This window comes from Cyrtonyx montezumae, unplaced genomic scaffold, assembly GCF_038088225.1.
Source record: "Cyrtonyx montezumae isolate F1298 unplaced genomic scaffold, pur_monq_1.0 scaffold_8, whole genome shotgun sequence".
Taxonomy (NCBI): Eukaryota; Metazoa; Chordata; class Aves; order Galliformes; family Odontophoridae; genus Cyrtonyx; species Cyrtonyx montezumae.
In genome coordinates, this window is record NW_027072089.1 from 78,618,640 (window position 1) to 78,636,072 (window position 17,433).

The 17,433-nt window shown below is 40.1% G+C and overlaps 1 protein-coding gene across 1 annotated transcript; it reads left to right on the forward strand.

Moving 5' to 3' along the window:
• The first annotated feature begins 112 nt into the window (after nt 1-112).
• On the forward strand, nt 113-17,348 carry BPHL (biphenyl hydrolase like). The gene is made up of 7 exons (XM_065753334.1): nt 113-218; nt 1,559-1,662; nt 3,177-3,343; nt 7,937-8,090; nt 8,819-8,950; nt 14,635-14,758; nt 17,109-17,348. The coding sequence occupies exons 1-7, from the start codon at nt 130-132 to the stop codon at nt 17,194-17,196; spliced, it is 858 nt and encodes a 285-aa protein (XP_065609406.1). The 5' UTR covers nt 113-129; the 3' UTR covers nt 17,197-17,348.
• The last annotated feature ends 85 nt before the right edge of the window (nt 17,349-17,433 follow it).

A 17,433-nucleotide genomic window follows, 5' to 3' on the forward strand; every position in this document is an offset into this window, starting at 1 on the left:
AGTGAGAACTTGCACGCAGCACGCTGAAGGCCTAGCCCTAGAGAAGCTACAGCGCTCAGCGCAGGCCCAGCTCACATCAGGGGAAGGGGGAGGGAAAGGGGGAGGAGTTGGGGCGGCGCGGCGGGCACCATGACATGGCGGCGCGCGGGCCGGGTGCTGATGATGCTGCTACCTCGCACCGCGCTGCTCACAAGGCGGGGACCGGCCGCCTCCTACGGGTAACGAAAAGCACAGTGCCCAGGCTGGCTGCGAGCTCTGCATTGTACCATCCTGGTGAAGGGAGGCATGCGTTTCGCGCAGCTGTAAGCCTTAAGGCTGCTGCCTCCCTTACATTGCGGCTTGTGGGGCTGTGGGTGTTTTGTTTGTTTGCATTTGTAAATGGGGTTTTTTTGTTTGTTTGTTTTCGGATATGATTATGCCAAGCAATGAAAAATGTGTCGTTTTAATGAACTCTTAGCAGAAATAAAGTCCTCGTGGAGGCAGCAGTGCTGAGCTGAGTTCAGACACAGAAGTTATGCATGGAGAAGACTACGTCTGTTTTAGGAATACCCAGTTCCAGTACAGCTTCACAGCATGTTAAAATATATATATATATATTAGTCCAAAAAGTGTTAAAAACACACCATAAGTGAAACTCCGGAATTTCAGTGGACTTTACACTGAGACACGGCCCAAGCGCTGTACTTCACAAGCTCAGCAAAATTCCTGAGCCCCCAGCGTTAATAATTATCCATGAGAGAGGGAGAGCTGTGGAAAAAATCTAATCTAATCTCAAATTTATCATGTATGTCCCTTGTCTATAAGAAATACACATTGGTTATATATTTTTTAAATTATTTTAGACAAAACTATGCTTACTAACTGTAATCAGTTCAGAATTTATTTGCTAAAATTGAAAATTTGATGAGTTGCGTGTTGTATGGCACGGATCAGAGACTTGTACACATAAAAGTGTCAAACTGCAGAAGAACATGTACACTGTAGCAAGAGTTTGATGTATTTTGCAGACAGAAGTCCAGTTTAGAAGCAGTAAGGTCAACTCTATCGACTTAAAAAGTTATGGAGTAGAAGGAGGTTTCTCCTCTGTAATATATTTTTCTCCAACACATTTCTGTATCTGTAAAGCTGTAATTATATTCCCCTTCTTGCAGTCAAGACTTTTTCCTCCTATATCTGAGTTCATTTAACTGTATTTGTGAAATATGAGTACGAATGACAGAGTTAAAGGGGTTGAAAGGCACTTCAAAAGACTATCAAGTCCAACCCTCTGCTAAAGCAGGTTCCCTACAGTAGGTCCCACAGCTAGGTGTCCAGATGGGCCTTGAACATTTCCATAGGAGACTCCATTACCTCTCTAATAGTCACATAACGAATGCAAGTGCACCCCTGTCAAGGTTTGTATTTAGTCTTCTATGTGTCTGTGAAAGGGTAAGTAAACAGTTTAGATTTTCCTGTATTATCCTTGATAGCTAGAAAAAGTATTCAAGTATTCCCTGAAAGTCCTTGTAATGAGAATTAGCTGTCTGAATGTTTTTCTTTTTCCTTACTGCATCCCTAGTACTTCGATAACATCTGCCAAAATCCAAGTGAATGGAGTCAATCTGCATTACCAGCAAACAGGAGAAGGAAGCCATGCAGTTCTTCTGCTTCCTGGAATGCTAGGTCTGGATATTTTGTTTTTTCTTTGTAGTGCAATCACCTCTTTAACCATCTGCTCTTTTGCTGGAATGCGCTAACTATTTCATAACATGTCCACCACCTGATTATGGAGCATTTTCTTTAGAAGATGAGATTGTTACAGATACAAAAGATAGGAAAAGGTAGAGGTATTGCAACCAATTAACTGTTTTTAAAGATTTTAAATATCTCACTGGGCAACTTTGATATGTAAGAGTATTGGTTCTCAGTTTCTTGACTCTCATAGTCAATCATACCTTCTGGACTAGACTTTGGGAAAAGGGTGTCCAGCAAATAGCTACAACAAGGTGCAAAGTAATGTAGGGAGAAAAATCAGGTCAGCCTCATCTGTTACACAGCTGATTGTTGCATTCCTCTGTAGAAACTTGGTGCATTTCCATTGAATTAATAAATGTACTTCAGTACTTGCAGTTTATTGTCATAGTGAAAAAAGCATGGCTGAGACTTGCTTTTTGCTTTAAGACATATTTTCACATTATGGTTAATCAGGACAACATCATTAAGACTCTCAATGACTTCTAGAGATGAACAGCAGATTCTGCTAGCCACACGGTACCTGTCCACTGAGACCACTGCTTTTTATTATAACCCTTTGAAATTTATGCAGGTATTTTTCTGGGTTCTTGCAGCATATTTAGCCCTTGAACAACCTCTTTAATATAACAATAAATAGACAATTCAATATTACATTATTTGAATATTTCATACTAGAGCTGTACAGGTTTTAATTAAGTAGCATGTAATGTTGTTACCATGTAACCATGATCTAAATTAGAAATAATCTTCATACCTTCCTCCTGGTGTTCATAGATAGCTTAGTGCAACAATATTTTCTAGACACAGTTTAATCCTTTGAAAATCCAGGCTATTGAAAGAAACTGTACTGTGTCAGGAGGGAAAAAAAAGTCTATTTGACTTATTTTGTCAACGAACATTTTAGAAAAATAAAGTTAGAATTCTGTGCTTTTGTGTCACTACTGTCTCCTCAAGCAATGTATATAAAGCTCAGCTTCAAACACCCATAGTCTTACTGAAAAGTTTCATCAAATAAGAACCAACTCACGCAGTGCTTTTCACCCATAAATCACAATTTTGTCAGTGTATCCCTCCCCTTTCACAGTTTCCTCTGTGCTCATCAGATAAACAGGAATAACTGTTCTTTAAATCTAAGACAAGTCCCTATCTCAATAATTCCAGGAAACTCAGTTTAAGATGCTTTTCTAGAACATTCATGCAGAGCATCATTTTTTATAAGCTTACCTACTAGAAAGCTTGCTCTCAGCATACTGCAGATACTGTAAAGATGTTTATTGTGTACTTCCTCTCTGAGAGTTGCAATCCTTAGTTACAAAAAGAGATAAAGTAAAAAGCCTCTTTTTAGAATTAAGATACAAGTTTCCCCAGTTTCCATCTAGAGTATGTATGCTGTATATGTATTATGGTGGATACTTCATAATTGAAGAATGATGGTTTTCCAGGGTGTGGTCAAACTGATTTTGGACCGCAGCTTAAGTCCATGAATAAGCAACTTTTCACAATTGTCGCTTGGGATCCACGAGGATACGGACAGTCCATCCCTCCCTCTCGAGACTTCCCCCCAGATTTCTTTGAGAGAGATGCAAAAGATGCTGTAGATCTTATGCAGGTAAATCTATTCTCAGATTTTATTATACATAAAGCCTATTTTTTCATAAATTTTGAGGTGGAAGAGTGCTGCTAAGTGTGTGTTGTGTCTTACCCTCAGCAGGCAGCTCAGCAGCACACAGCTGATTGCTCACTGTCCCCTGATGGGATGGGAGAGAGAATCAGAAAGATGAACATCATGGGTTGAGAAAGAGTTTGCCAGGTAAAGCAAAAGCTGTGGATTCAAGCAAAGCAAAATAAGGAATCCATTCAGTATTTCAGGAATAAGGAATACATTCTGTACTTGGCAGGCAGATATTCAGCCGCAGGAAAACACAGCTGGTCACACATAACTGTTACCTGGGAAGACAAACACCTTCATTCTCAACATCCACCCCCTTCCTCCTTCTTTTCCCCCAGCTTGTACTGACAAGCATGGTCTCACATATGGGACATCCCTTAGGTCAGCTGGGGACTGTCTACCTGACTTTGTCCCCTCCCAGCTTCTCTTGCACCCCCAGCATCCTCACTGCAGATCAGTATGAGAAGCAGAGAAATCTTTGACTGTAGAAGTACTGCTCTGCAATAACTCAAGACATTGGTGTGTAATCACTGTTATTTTCATTAAAAATCCAAACCACAGCATCATACAAGCCTCTGTGAAGAAAATTAAGTCTATCCCAGTCAAAACCATGACAGTATGCTGTTTCCAACAGACAGCAAATTAAGCAAAATACACTAATGAGGGCCTAAAACTGGGCAGATACACACTGTTCTGGAAAATATTTTCTTCTGCAGTACACAGAGATGTTCAGCTTATGGAATTAATCACAAAGCAGAACGTTCTTATTCCAAAACCCTGCCCTAAGAGATTTACAGATGAGAACCATGTAAGTTCAGGTGAACTATATATGAAAAAAAAAGGCTAAGCCAAGTGATTTAACTAGAAGAGATTAAGTAGTGAAAGGTTCTTAGAAATTTTCCTAGCTAATAGAAGCTTGACATTTTACCTTGATCAATCCAGTTCAACAGACATCTGATTCTGACAACTGACTTGGTGTTTTGCATTGTACAGCCTATTACTGTACCAGGTCTAAACCAACACTGCTATTGTGGTTATGAAGACTATGATTCAAAGCTGTTAGTATTTCTCTGTCTTACAGATTTTTTTTTATTTCAAATCTCTCTTCCTAAGTTGTGCATTTATTCCATCCTCTAAATGCTAACATTGTTTTCTGCTTTAGTTCAAACTAATATTTTGGCCTTGTTATGTTAAGCTATACAGTTTCTTTGGCCATGTTAAGAAAGTTGGCAGAGCATGAAAATTCCAAAAATATGAGACAAGATTCAGTCAGTGAATCCAAATGTATTTCTGTAATGAGCAGTAACCTTACAGAAAGAACCATATGAAACTGGAAATGCAGCCTTCCTCGATTTTCTCATGGTGAAACAAAATAAGTCTGACAGCAGAATCAGGATTAAAATACAGTTGTGCCCTCTAACCATATAAGCAATCTCTCTGAACAGTAAATTACCAATTTCTTCTACAACACAAACAAAGAAAATCAAGCTGCTACCATGGGTAGGTGACAAACTTTCAGTCCAAATGGTTTAACTCCCTTTCCCTGCCTCTTTTGAAAAACTAATAGCTGCAAAGTGGAAAACAGAGCTGTCCTTACAAAGCATGTAATCATAAGGCATGCAGTCAAACAAGGCAGCAGCCCACCAATCTCTAAAGCTGCCAAAACAAATGAGATGTGGCATCCTGTTTTTTTGATGTTCATTGATGTAAATGTATAACAACTATTTGTTAAAAATCTTCCCAAGGGCAGGTAAATTGATTCTGTTTTAGCACAGCATATGAAGGATAGTACAGAACCCAAGTAATCACCTCAGCTAGGATTTCCAGCACAAAACAAAGTCATAGCTCCTACAGAGGGCTGTCTAATGGTATACGGTTTGCATGCAGACAGCCTAGAGACAGACAAAACCCATTTATATGGATGAGCCTTCAGAACCTTTATTCTGGGCTCTTTCAGATTCTGGTGCCTCTCCTGGAGCTGTGACTGCTGCAAGGTTCAGTGAATAACAGAATTTGAAATTCTGAAGAGTATTTAGCACCTTAATGCAGACAACATTGCTGTGTATCACTGAACGTGTTCTGTGAAGGAATTCAGATAAAAGTGAAGGAATCTAATACATACAGGTCCATCCTGCTATACTCCATACCAACCTCTAACTAAAAAAAAACCAACAAAAGCAACACAACAAAGGTCCAAAGCATAAAAAAATATTATGGAAACTAAGTTTGATATTTAAGAGGTTCTTATTCTGAAAATCTACTATTGAGGTAAAAAGGTGGGTTTGGGCTATTTGCAGTTTTTCTAGATCAACTGCACTGCTCAAGGCATATTGTCATGTGGTCAAAGGAAATAACTTATTACTGAGTGATACTATATTGCAAATTGTCAATTATTTTTGTCACAGCATGCACGATCTTTTGATTGAATTTCACATAGACCTTGATGGAAGAGGAGATTCCAAAATAAATTTTGTTCACTTATTGGGTAAAGATAGCACAAAATCACCCACAGAACTGAGGAGCTAAACCATCTCTCAGGTAACTGCCAGTGTAAGATGGCTTACGCTGTAAGTGGTTCTTAACTAAAGCAAACAAACATACACACCATTTCCAAGACATCTGTTACATTGCATTGGGTTTTTTTTTGTTTTTTTTTTTGGAAGGCCACAAAGGATAAAATAAATTCCTCTGGCTGAAAAGGCATCCTGAGAAAACCCCCCAAAACAGAACAAAATAACGGCTAGTTAGTGAGAGAAAAACATAACTGGAGGCAAGTAGATCTCAGTTAAAGCACTGGCAAATAGCCTAGGATGGAGAGCAAAAATTTTAATCGTCTATTCTACCCATCAGGCAACTCTGAGATGCATAATTTGCTATTGGCACTAGGATAACAGCAGCAACAACAAAAACTTAAGCTTTAAGAGCACTGCTGCCAACTCCTAAAACTTGCCAAGACACCAGTGACACTTTGGCAGAATGATGCTGAAAGTTGATCATTTGTAACTAATTTTTCCAGCAGTCCAGGGCCAACATGTGACTAACTGCTAAAATTCAAGGCTCCATTTTCTTGTTGTCAGAGCTTACCTTACATGTCCTTCTGTATTTCCTACCTTACTTCTTTTCTGTTTGCTAATTAAGGCTCAGACAGATGAAATCTGGGATTGAGTGAGACTGCAGTGAGCCTAGTATCAAGGAAGGTGCCAAAAAAAGATAAGTCTGGTAGTAACAGAAGAAAACCAGGTATCAGTTTGACTGATGAGGCTACGCCTCACTCAAGCATCATGTTTACAAGCAGGAGCAAGCTTCCAGATTATAACTACCCTTTCCTTTCTCTGTAGTTCTTTTGTGTCTCTCATTTCCCATGTTTCTGATTTCTTTTCTCCAAAGAAAGCAGGACTGATATTCCGCCAGCAGAACACTGAGCACCAAAACATTCAACTAGCTTGCTTTTTTTTTTCTTCAGAAGCACAATGTCTTCTTTAAATCCATCTAAAAAGCTTTAGAAAGAAAGAACACAAAAAACAACAGCAACAACAAAAACTTCATAGCTTTCAATTATGCTTTTTTGCTAAAGAGTTCACAGACTTGAGCTCCTATATACAAAACTGCTACTGAATATTGTTCCAGTACAAAGTTCAGATTCCTTTGCTTCCCAGCACATTTATCTTCCTCAGTGAATGCCATACACAGCATCCTCTCTCCAGTCACCCTCCTTTTACCCTCTACCACAGACCCTGGAATAGAAGGAAACTAGTTTCAGATTCTAAGTGGAAAGCAATGTACAAGTAAGAATGAATTAATGTCCTGTTTGATGTATTTTTTGTTCTGAGCCTTCTTTTTTGAGAAAAAGATATTGCATTATTAATGTTTTGAATTGGAATTCATGAGGAACTAATATTTAAAATGTCACATACGCTTCTGAAAATGTGGATTAGGCACCTAAATTTGATACAATCCTATAGCAAACACTAAGCATTTTTTTGGTCATTATAGAGTAGGTTTTTTTTATAGGTCAGCCAGCATCAATAAATTAAATCACTGGATTTCATTTTCCAAGTCATAAACTTTTCTTTTTTTTTAAGTTCATCTTGGGTTACATACTATCCTATGCTGCAATAGCCTTTGTCAACTTTACATGAAGAGAATCCACACATTCTAGATACTATCAGTCTCTTAAGATCTCACTGTCGTTGGACTAAGTGAATCTCTAAGAATTCTCTAGGTCTTTGCTATCCATTCTAAACAAACATTCCTTAATTTTAAGGCAGCTTATCAAATGAAGTAAGAATCTAATATGATTACCAATTGTTTCATTAAATAGTCATGAAAAACTAGAGGTTTAGGTGGTAGAGTTTCTTATTTTTTAAGTATATGACCTTTCCTGTAGCAGGAAAATCTAGCTGGAAGCTACACTGCATGATGCAGCTGTGTAGAGCTGCGTCTAGATCTGCACTGCTAGTTTCTGGTAAACACTTTATACCTGCTTATAAAACTAATTGATATTTTTAATATAACTTTCTTGTACCAATAAAGGCACTGAAATTTAAGAAATTCTCTTTGCTGGGATGGAGTGATGGTGGCATTACAGCACTCATTGCAGCCGCAAAGTATCCAGCTCTTATCCACAAGTTGGTTGTCTGGGGAGCAAATGCTAGCGTTACTCAAGAGGATGTGAGAATTTATAATGGTATGTATCAACTGAATAGCTAGAGAAATATCATGTCCTAAAATAACTAATTTCATCTTACGATTTCTAGTAGCTTATCAGCATATTTCAGAAGGTAAGATTTTTGCTTCTCTACCAAGTTCCTAAAATATAAATTCTAAATAATCTTACTAACCCTTAGCTAAATTTACTTTCTCACATCTTACACAACTTTTAGATAAGGTCCACAGAAAATGGTTACATTAACACACTATAGCTTTTGCCTCCAGGACATGTATAATACGTAATAAGAAAACAAGCACACAACTTGCTGTTTGGAGGTAAAAAAGCAAATTAATTATTCATGCAAAACCCCAGGATACATTTCTAATTTGCATTTTTTTTAAGTTAATTACTGTGGCTACAAAAATGTTTCCAAAATAAACAAACACCAGATTTCTGATCATTATTAAACTCACACAAAAGTCATAGAACTGTGTCCTGTGTATATAGTTTTGCTTCTTATGCATGGAGTAAGACAGTTTTGTGACCCAGGCTCCAGCAGGAATAATAAGACTACTTATTATTAAGTATTTTAATTAAGATTTTTAAACCTCTTCCCCACTAAGAATTGTTTAAAACCATTTGTTGCTGTTTCAAGTTTGAATTACATCTGCATTCAGGTTTGAAGGCTTACTCAAATACTGTCATATTGGGTTTTGTCTTGTTGCAGGTAAGACTCTAACCTATTTTAATGTTATCTTATGTAGGTATCCGAGATGTTTCAAAATGGAGTGAAAAGGTTAAGAAACCACTGGAAGAGTTGTATGGGCATGAATACTTTGCAAAAACCTGTGAGGCTTGGGTAGATGGAATAGCCCGCTTTGCTGAAAAATCAGATGGTAAGGCTTCTATGGTGTTAATTTGAAGCAGTTATAGTAGCAGACAATCTGGATAAGAATCTATTACTAATCCTAGCAGTCAAGAAGGGAAGACCTCTTCATCTAGCATTAAAAGCTGGGTCTGGCTCACACTCATGAATAAAGCAATTACTTCATAGATAGTTCACAGAACCAGCAAGGTACAGAAGAAAACACTTATGGAAAGTTTCTTGTTTCTCGTTTCTTGTTCTGCCATAAAACTATATTAGTAAATAGTTTATGTCATACAGACTGAACAGGAGGGATTCTGCTTAAGCTTTTTTCTCCTCCACTTTCTCAGTGTCAAAGGAATACCTCTCAGTGACATTTATAAGCTATCCAAAACATGAGGTGTGTTCATCTAAGTTTCTGAAAATGGAAGCTGAAAAACTATTTAAAAACTAGAAGCATATAATGAGTACAAAAAGAAGGAAGTTCACATTTTGACAACTCAAATTGAACAAGTCATTTTAAAAATTCTTTTGGTATAGCTAGGGTATTTAAAATCCAAAAAAGAGTAGTTAAATTGGGCAATGTAATCATTAGTGAATGTTTGTCTCTGAAGATTTCTCCAATTACACAGACTTTTGCAACAGAGGATAAGTCCAAAGCCCAGGCCAATTAAACTTTGAAGCCTTCCTTTATTTCAACATAGATGACTTTAGTCAAGTGAATTTCTGAATGAAATATGGGTTTGTGTGCCATGAAATTCAGTGGTAAATACGTTGAAATGTATCTCCTGTCCCCTGTATTTCTTGTCAAGTAAGGTACATGGAGCCTGCTTTGCTGCAGGAAAAAAAAATAGTAAACTTTGTGATGCTTTCAGCCCTGCCTCTTAGAGATCTGTATTATTGGGCTCCCTTTTAGGGCCAAATCTCTTTAATGTTTTCATAAATGATGTGGATGCAGGACTAGAAGTTGTTTTGAGCAAGTTTTCTGATGATACTGAATTGGGAGGAGTTGTTGACTTCATCAAGGGTGGAAAGGCCTTGCAGAGAGTTCTAGATGAATTAGGAGGCTGGACAATCACCAACTGCAATAAGTTTAACAAGAGCAAGTGCTGGATTCAGCACCTGTGAAGGAGCAACTCTGGCTCTGTGTTATGGACTGGGAGATGCTGGAGAGCAGCCCCACTGAAAGAGATTTGGGGATCTTGGTCAAAAGCAAGCTGAACATGAGTGTGCCCAGGCAGCCCAAAAGGCCAAGCAGATCATGGGGTGCATCAAAGATGGCACTAGCAGCCAGTCAAGGGGAATGATAGTCTCACTCGACATTTCACTAGTGCAGCCTCATCTTGAGCTCTGTACGCAGTTCTGGGCACCACAGTACCAAAGGACATAGAACTATTAGAGCATGTCCGAAGGAGGGCTGCAAAGATGATCAAGGATCTGAGGTTCATAGGTTCATAGGTTCATATGTTGGAAAGGACCTACAAGATCATCTAGTCCAACCATCCTCCTATCACTATCCCTACCCAAGTACTAAATCAAATCCCTTAGCACCTCATCTAAACGCTTCTTGAACAGCACTAGGGATGGTGCCTCAACCACCTCCCTAGGCAGGCCATTCCAGTGCCTGACCACTCTTTCAGAGAAAAAATGCTTCCTCAGATCTAATCTAAATCTTCCCCGGCACAACTTGTGGCCATTCCCTCTTGTCCTGTCATTATTTATCAGGGAGAAGAGGCCCACCCCCTCCTCACCACAACCTCCCTTCAGGAAGTGGTAGAGTGCAATAAGGTCTCCTCTGAGCCTCCTCTTCTCCAGACTAAACAATCCCAGCTCCCTCAGCCGCTCCTCATAAGACTTGTGCTCCAGACCCCTCACCAGTTTTGTTGCCCTTCTCTGAACACGCTCCAGGGCCTCAATGTCCTTCTTGTAGTGAGGGGCCCAAAACTGAACACAGTACTCGAGGTGCGGCCGTACCAGAGCTGAGTACAGGGGGATGATCACCTCCCTGCTCCTGCTGGCTACACTATTTCTAATACAGGCCAGGATGCTGTTGGCCTTCTTGGCCACCTGGGCACACTGCCGGCTCATGTTAAGCCGAGAATCAACCAACAGCCCCAAGTCTTTTCCTCTCTACATTCTTCAAGCCATTCTGCCCCAAGCCTATAGCATTGCATGGGGTTATTGTGGCCAAAGTGCAGGACCCGGCACTTGGTCTTATTGAACCTCATCCCATTGAGCTCAGCCCAGCTGTTCAGCCTATCCAAATCCCTCTGAAGGGCCTCCCTACCCTCAGGCAGTTTGACACATCCTCCCAACTTGGTGTCATCTGCAAACTTACTGAGGGTACACTCAATTCCCTCATCTAGGTCATCAATTAAGATATTAAACAAGATGGGCCCCAAAACTGACCCTTGGGGGACACCACTCGTAACAGGGCACCAGCTGGACTTAACTCCATTAACCACTACCCTCTGGGCACGGCCCTCCAGCCAGTTCTCCACCCAGAGAATAGTGAACCTGTCCACACCACGGGCTGCCAGTTTCCTCAGAATACTGTGGATGACCGTGTCGAAGGCCTTGCTGAAGTCCAGGTAGACTACGTCAACAGCCTTTCCCTCATCTACTTGTCTGGTCACCCAGTCATAGAAGGAGATGAGGTTGGACAAGCATGACCTGCCCCTGGTGAACCCGTGCTGGCTGGGTCTGATCCCCTGGTTGCCATGCACGTGTCGTGTGATTTCCCTCAAGATCATCTGCTCCATAACTTTCCCTGCTACCGAGGTCAGGCTGACAGGCCTGTAGTTCCCCGGGTCTTCCTTACAGCCTTTCTTGTAGATGGGAGTCACATTGGCAAGCCTCCAATCTTGTGGGACCTCTCCAGATAACCAGGAATTCTGATAGATGGCAGAAAGTGGCTCGGCAATCATCTCTGTTAGCTCCCTCAGCACCCTTGGGTGGATCCCATCTGGCCCCATGGACTTGTGGCAGTTCAGATGGAGGAGAAGATCTCTGACCGTCTCTGCTTGGATCACAGGGGGTGCATTAAGCGCCCCGTCCCGGATTTCCAGGTCAGGGCAAGTACCCTGTGGACAACTGTTCTGTCTATTAAAGACAGATGTGAAGAAGGCATTGAGAACCTCAGCCTTTTCCTTATCATCTGTGGTTACATTCTCTGCCTCGTTGAGTAAAGGAGGGAAATTTTCCTTAGTTTTTCTCTTGCTGTTAATATCTTTGTAAAAGGGTTTCCTGTTCTCCTTTACAGCAGTAGCCAGTCTATGTTCAAGCTGGGCTTTAGCATTTCTAATTTTCTGCCTGCAGATCTTGGCCAGTTCTCTGCAGTCACCCCAAGTAGCCTGTCCCATCTTCCAGAGGACATAGACTCTCTTTTTCTCTCGGAGTCTCAACAAAAGATCCCGGTTCATCCACACTGGTCTTTTTCTCCTCCGGCTCGACTTACGGGACTCTGGGACAGCCTGCTCCTGTGCCTTTAAGATTTCCATCTTGAGGAGCGTCCAGGCTTCCTGGACCCCTCTACCCCTCAGGAGCAAGTCCCAAGGGACCCTTGCAACAAGCACCCTGAACAGGTCAAAGTCTGCCCTCCGGAAGTCCAAGGTAATAGTTTTGCTAGTCACCCTCTTGACGTCACCCAGAATAGCAAACTCCACCATTTCATGGTCACTCTGGCCAAGACAATCTCCAACCTTCATATCTCCTACTAGTCCTTCCCTGTTAGTGAAAAGTAGGTCTAGCAAGGCATCTCCCCTGGTAGGCTCTTGCACCAGCTGTGTCAGGAAGCAATCATCCACACATTCTAGAAATCTCAAGGACTGCTTCCTCTGCGCAGTATTATATTTCCAGCATATGTCAGGGAAGTTGAAGTCCCCCATGAGAACGAGTGCTGGCCATCGTGCAACATCTACGAGTTGTTTATAGAACACCTCGTCTATCTCTTCATCCTGACTAGGTGGTCTATAACAGACCCCCACCATGATGTCACTCCTAAAGATTATCCCCCTGATCCTTATCCATAGACACTCTACTTTGTCATTTCCAACCTCAAGCTCTTCAACATCAAAACACTCTTTGATATAGAGAGCTATGCCACCACCCTTTCTTCCCTGTCTATCCCTTCTGAAGAGCTTGTAGCCATCAATCCCAGTATTCCAGTCATGGGAGAGGTCCCACCATGTTTCTGTAATAGCCACAAGGTCATAGTTAGCCTGCCTCACAATGGCTTCAAGCTCTTCTTGTTTATTACCCATAAAGGGTAGGATCAAGATGTACAAGGAGCAGCTGAGGTCCCTGGGTTTGCTCAGCTCAGAACAGAGCAGGCTAAGGGGAGGCTTCATCAGCCCCTCACAAGGGGCTGGGGAATCAGCACTGAGCTCTGCTGTCTCTGGTGACAGCAACAGGACCTAAGGGAATGGCATGGGGCTGCATCAGGGGAGGGTCAGATTGGGGGTTAGGGAAAGGGTCTGCATCAGAGGACAGTAGGCACAGCCCAAAGTGCCAAGAGTTCAAGAAGCATCTAAACAGTTCCCTCAGACGTACAATCTGATTTTTGGTTGGTGCTGTGCTGATCCTTACGGGTCTCTTCTGACTTGGAATACTCTATGATACTATTAAACACTGGGCTGTGACATCCTTTTACAGATTGCATATGCCTCAAGCACTCTGAGGTGGAGCAACTGTGAAAGGAAGCCACAAAGAGACACTTAATGAGGAGATGAATTTTCCAGATGCTGTAACTAGGACAGATACTGGGAGATGCCTAACAGTGACTGAAAAGGATTAGCAACTATCCAACTGCAGTTCTTCCATGATTAGCTTGGGAAGAGTTACTTAGAATACGAGCTGACCTTTGAATTAAACTTCAGTAACAGTGCAGAAAAGGGTCAAGAAAGAAAATTGGGTTAAAAAAACATCAAAACTGAGAGACAGAAGGACAGCAAATCCTTTGTCACAAACTCAAGAAAGATTATTTGCCCTATGTTAAATAGATTTTACTGTACACTTACCTAAGAAACCAAATTTTAGAGGATGCCAATGTTTAACAAAATTAGATAAGCTGTATAAAGCTGCAAAATTCAAAATTCTTCTTGCTATTCTTTGTTATTAAACATAGTGTTTGTAGAAGCCTTTAAGGAAAAGCATTAAAATTACTTCTAATGAGATCTAAGACTAGTTAGTATAACATTAGAGATTCTGTAAAACATCTGGGCAGAAGAGCAACCCCTGAATAGTTTTAATTTGTATTAAATTGTTATTTACTTCAGACAGCAAAGGTTCTGGGAGGTGGAACCTTAGATTGCCTGAGTGCAACCTAAGTTAACTTGTGCTTGTTACCTGCTACTCATAAAAGCAGCAGGTCTTGTAAACCTGCATAACAAAATGTAGTATTAAATGCAGAGTCAAGAAGGTACTAAGACTGAAGAGAAAAAAGCAAGGCTGGGGACTACTGAGGCTGTACCTCATCTGCTCTGTCTGTTTCTGTTCCTAACCACTAATGAAGCAAATGTTGCTGCTTGCGTGCTACTTAAAAGAAAGAAATATTAGTCCTGTTAACACACTTCTGTGGAATAATTGCATGCTCCCCACGAGGAGAAACAATAGCTAGAGCCCAAGTGGAGTTCAAGTCCTTCGCAGAAACAGCTTTGGTCTTCCACATATATATATTTTTAAATGAAGTGTAACCTTCACTTATTTTCTCCCTAGGTAGTATCTGTCAACAGTTGCTGCCTTATATTAAATGTCCCACATTAATAATTCATGGTGAGAAAGACCCTTTGGTTCCACGCTTTCACGCAGAATACATCCACAAGCACATCAAAGGCTCCCGGTAAGTTACATGATGGAGTGTTTCTAACTGATTGTAGAACAAAGGAAGAAATTAAGATCCACAACATAAAAAAAAAAAACATTTGGACAAATCAGTCCTGATGTAGACAGAACTATTCTCAACTTCCCTATCAAGTTATGCAAACAGTGTAGCCTTTCTCTTATAAAAAGTGAGAAGAATCAGTACTTCAGTAAGTAACTTCCTAACGTTTTCCAGAAGAAACTAGGGAAGGTCCTCTTGATCTTTCCACTTCTCACCACTCTCCAATACTGAGCAAAAATTATTATATTTTTTTCCTGTTATAGTCACTGCATTCCTTATATTGTGAGATACCTAACTTCTGTTCCATTCAGAAGAGCAATGAATTTAGATGCGATGAATTGAGCAAGACTACTGCTTACTAGAGAGAGACAGAGGATACTGATCTCTGCTCTTCCTTGTTGATGTGAGCAACGACCTCTTAATATTTTATTTTTCAGAAGGTCCATGTGTTTTTGTTTCAGAAAAGTGATATGGAAAAAAAATTGTACAGCTATGTTCAATATTATTCCACAAACAAGAAAAGTCTCAAGGCACTCATTCCAAAAAACCCAAAATACTTCCCTTAAAAAGGAGGGATTCCACCATCTTTCTTTTCCCTGATTTGCATGTAAATTCAGGGGTTTTATTACCACTAAGCAATAGATCATGCTGATTAACACTCAAAAGAACTGAAACGTTTTTATGAATGCAGAGTGTAAGAATCTGTTTCATTGATGTCATCTCTCTGAGAAATTGAGTGATATATTTACCTCAAAGTAAGCTCTGCCATTCATAAAAGGCATTATGCAACAGGAAAGATAAGAAAGGAAAGATAAGGAGACCTTCCTAATAATCACATACAGACTTTTATTTTAAATGCTTGACAGTCAGTTACTCCCACAGATTCCCTGCTTAGAATAACTATAATTGTGTTAGATTCCACTGAAAAACGCTCTAGATGCTAAGGCATGCCGTAACAAAAAACTAGACAAAGATCAGCTGCTTCTTCAGAGGACCACAAGGGGAGAAAGTGTTAGATGTTTCAAAACAGTAAAACATAAAGCTGTTCTTTACATGTTTTTGTGCTCTCCCATGTATGCATTTACCCAATAATAAATTAAACCAATGATTAAACATCAGAAATACAGAGAAAATATTTAGGCATATGACCTCCTTTTTTTCTTGATGCACTAGAGATATTACATGAAAGATGAAAAGCTTTAAGTTTAGCATATTTTCAATACCACCTTTTCTTGCCTTGGTTTTTCTCTCAGTAGTAGATTTGAAAAAGGATTTGCTGTTTGTAGTACAGATACATTGTTCCTGTCATAAGTATGACATTATTCTGTACTTGTGTGCTAGAATTAGGCAATATTACGTTTACCATTGCAGATGGTATTCATGGCTGCTGTTACGTTTGCACATCTGTATATTGCTTTGTCTTTGAAGAAACAGTCTTATTCAGACAGAAGTGCTGGAAGAACCAGATTTGTTCACACTGGTGCTCTTTTCTTCCTGAAACTAAGCATCACTTGATCACCACTAAAAGAAGATTTATTGCCCTTGCTGTAATAGAATTTAAATGGTATTTAGATAACATGCAAAGTATCAGACAGTGTTGTCTTTAGCTGTTAAAACTGCTAAAATTTGTAAAACAAAGGGTTTCACTACCTGAGTAAGTGCTGGAAGTACAAAGTTTTTCCCAGATAGAAAACAGCAGCAATTAGTTTAGTCTTGTCTCACCTATCTCGTTCAGAGACACTCTAAACCTTTTCGTAGCTTAAATCACAATTCAGCTACAGAAGTACAGACTTCCCTTTTTACTTTGAAAAGATAGATTATACTAGTTCTGAATTTGTTTTTATGCAGAAAAGTGAGACAGCTCAAATGCCAATTAAGTCTGCTGAGGCTACAGGTTTAGTTTCACTATGCAGTCTGTTCAAGACATTCTGTCCAGCACAGGCACTGGTCTCTGAAAGAAGCAAAGCAGCTTAGGTGCTTGACATACCTTTAGATGTATCCTACTCACTTTAATTTCAGTGTTATCTTCACAGATCACTAAAAAAGGGCTCTTAAACTAGGCCTGAGAGACAAATTTGTTTAAAGTGTAATTTATCCTTCCTGAAGTGAAGGAAGTATACTTGTTGTTTCAACTGTTGGTGTAAGTTGACATTCTGATCCACATACATGGAAACAGTGCATCAGTGTTACATGAATATTTTTACTTGGGTAACCAAGAGCAAAGGAAAAGGACAAACTGTTTACCTGTGCTCCCAGAATACTGTGCATACTCAGTAATATTTTTCCCCACCCCCATCTTTCTTTAAAGGTTGCATTTCATGCCAGAAGGAAAGCATAATCTACACCTCCGTTTTGCAGAGGAGTTCAACAGAGAAGTAGAAGATTTCTTACGGTGACCTAAACTGTAAAGTTAGAGGTATTTGTCCTTGCACTGTTTAGGAAATGCAGTGACTTCATTTTTCATTCAAGGTCTTGCATGAGAAGGCTCTACATTAACAATATGTAAGCCTCTATGAATCAGAATATACCACTGTACTTCAAGATATCTGACATGCCTTGAAACTTATTCAGCCAGCAGGGCAAGAAATAGCTGTTCTTTGTCCAAATGGGGGAGTTAAGAAAGACAGAAAACA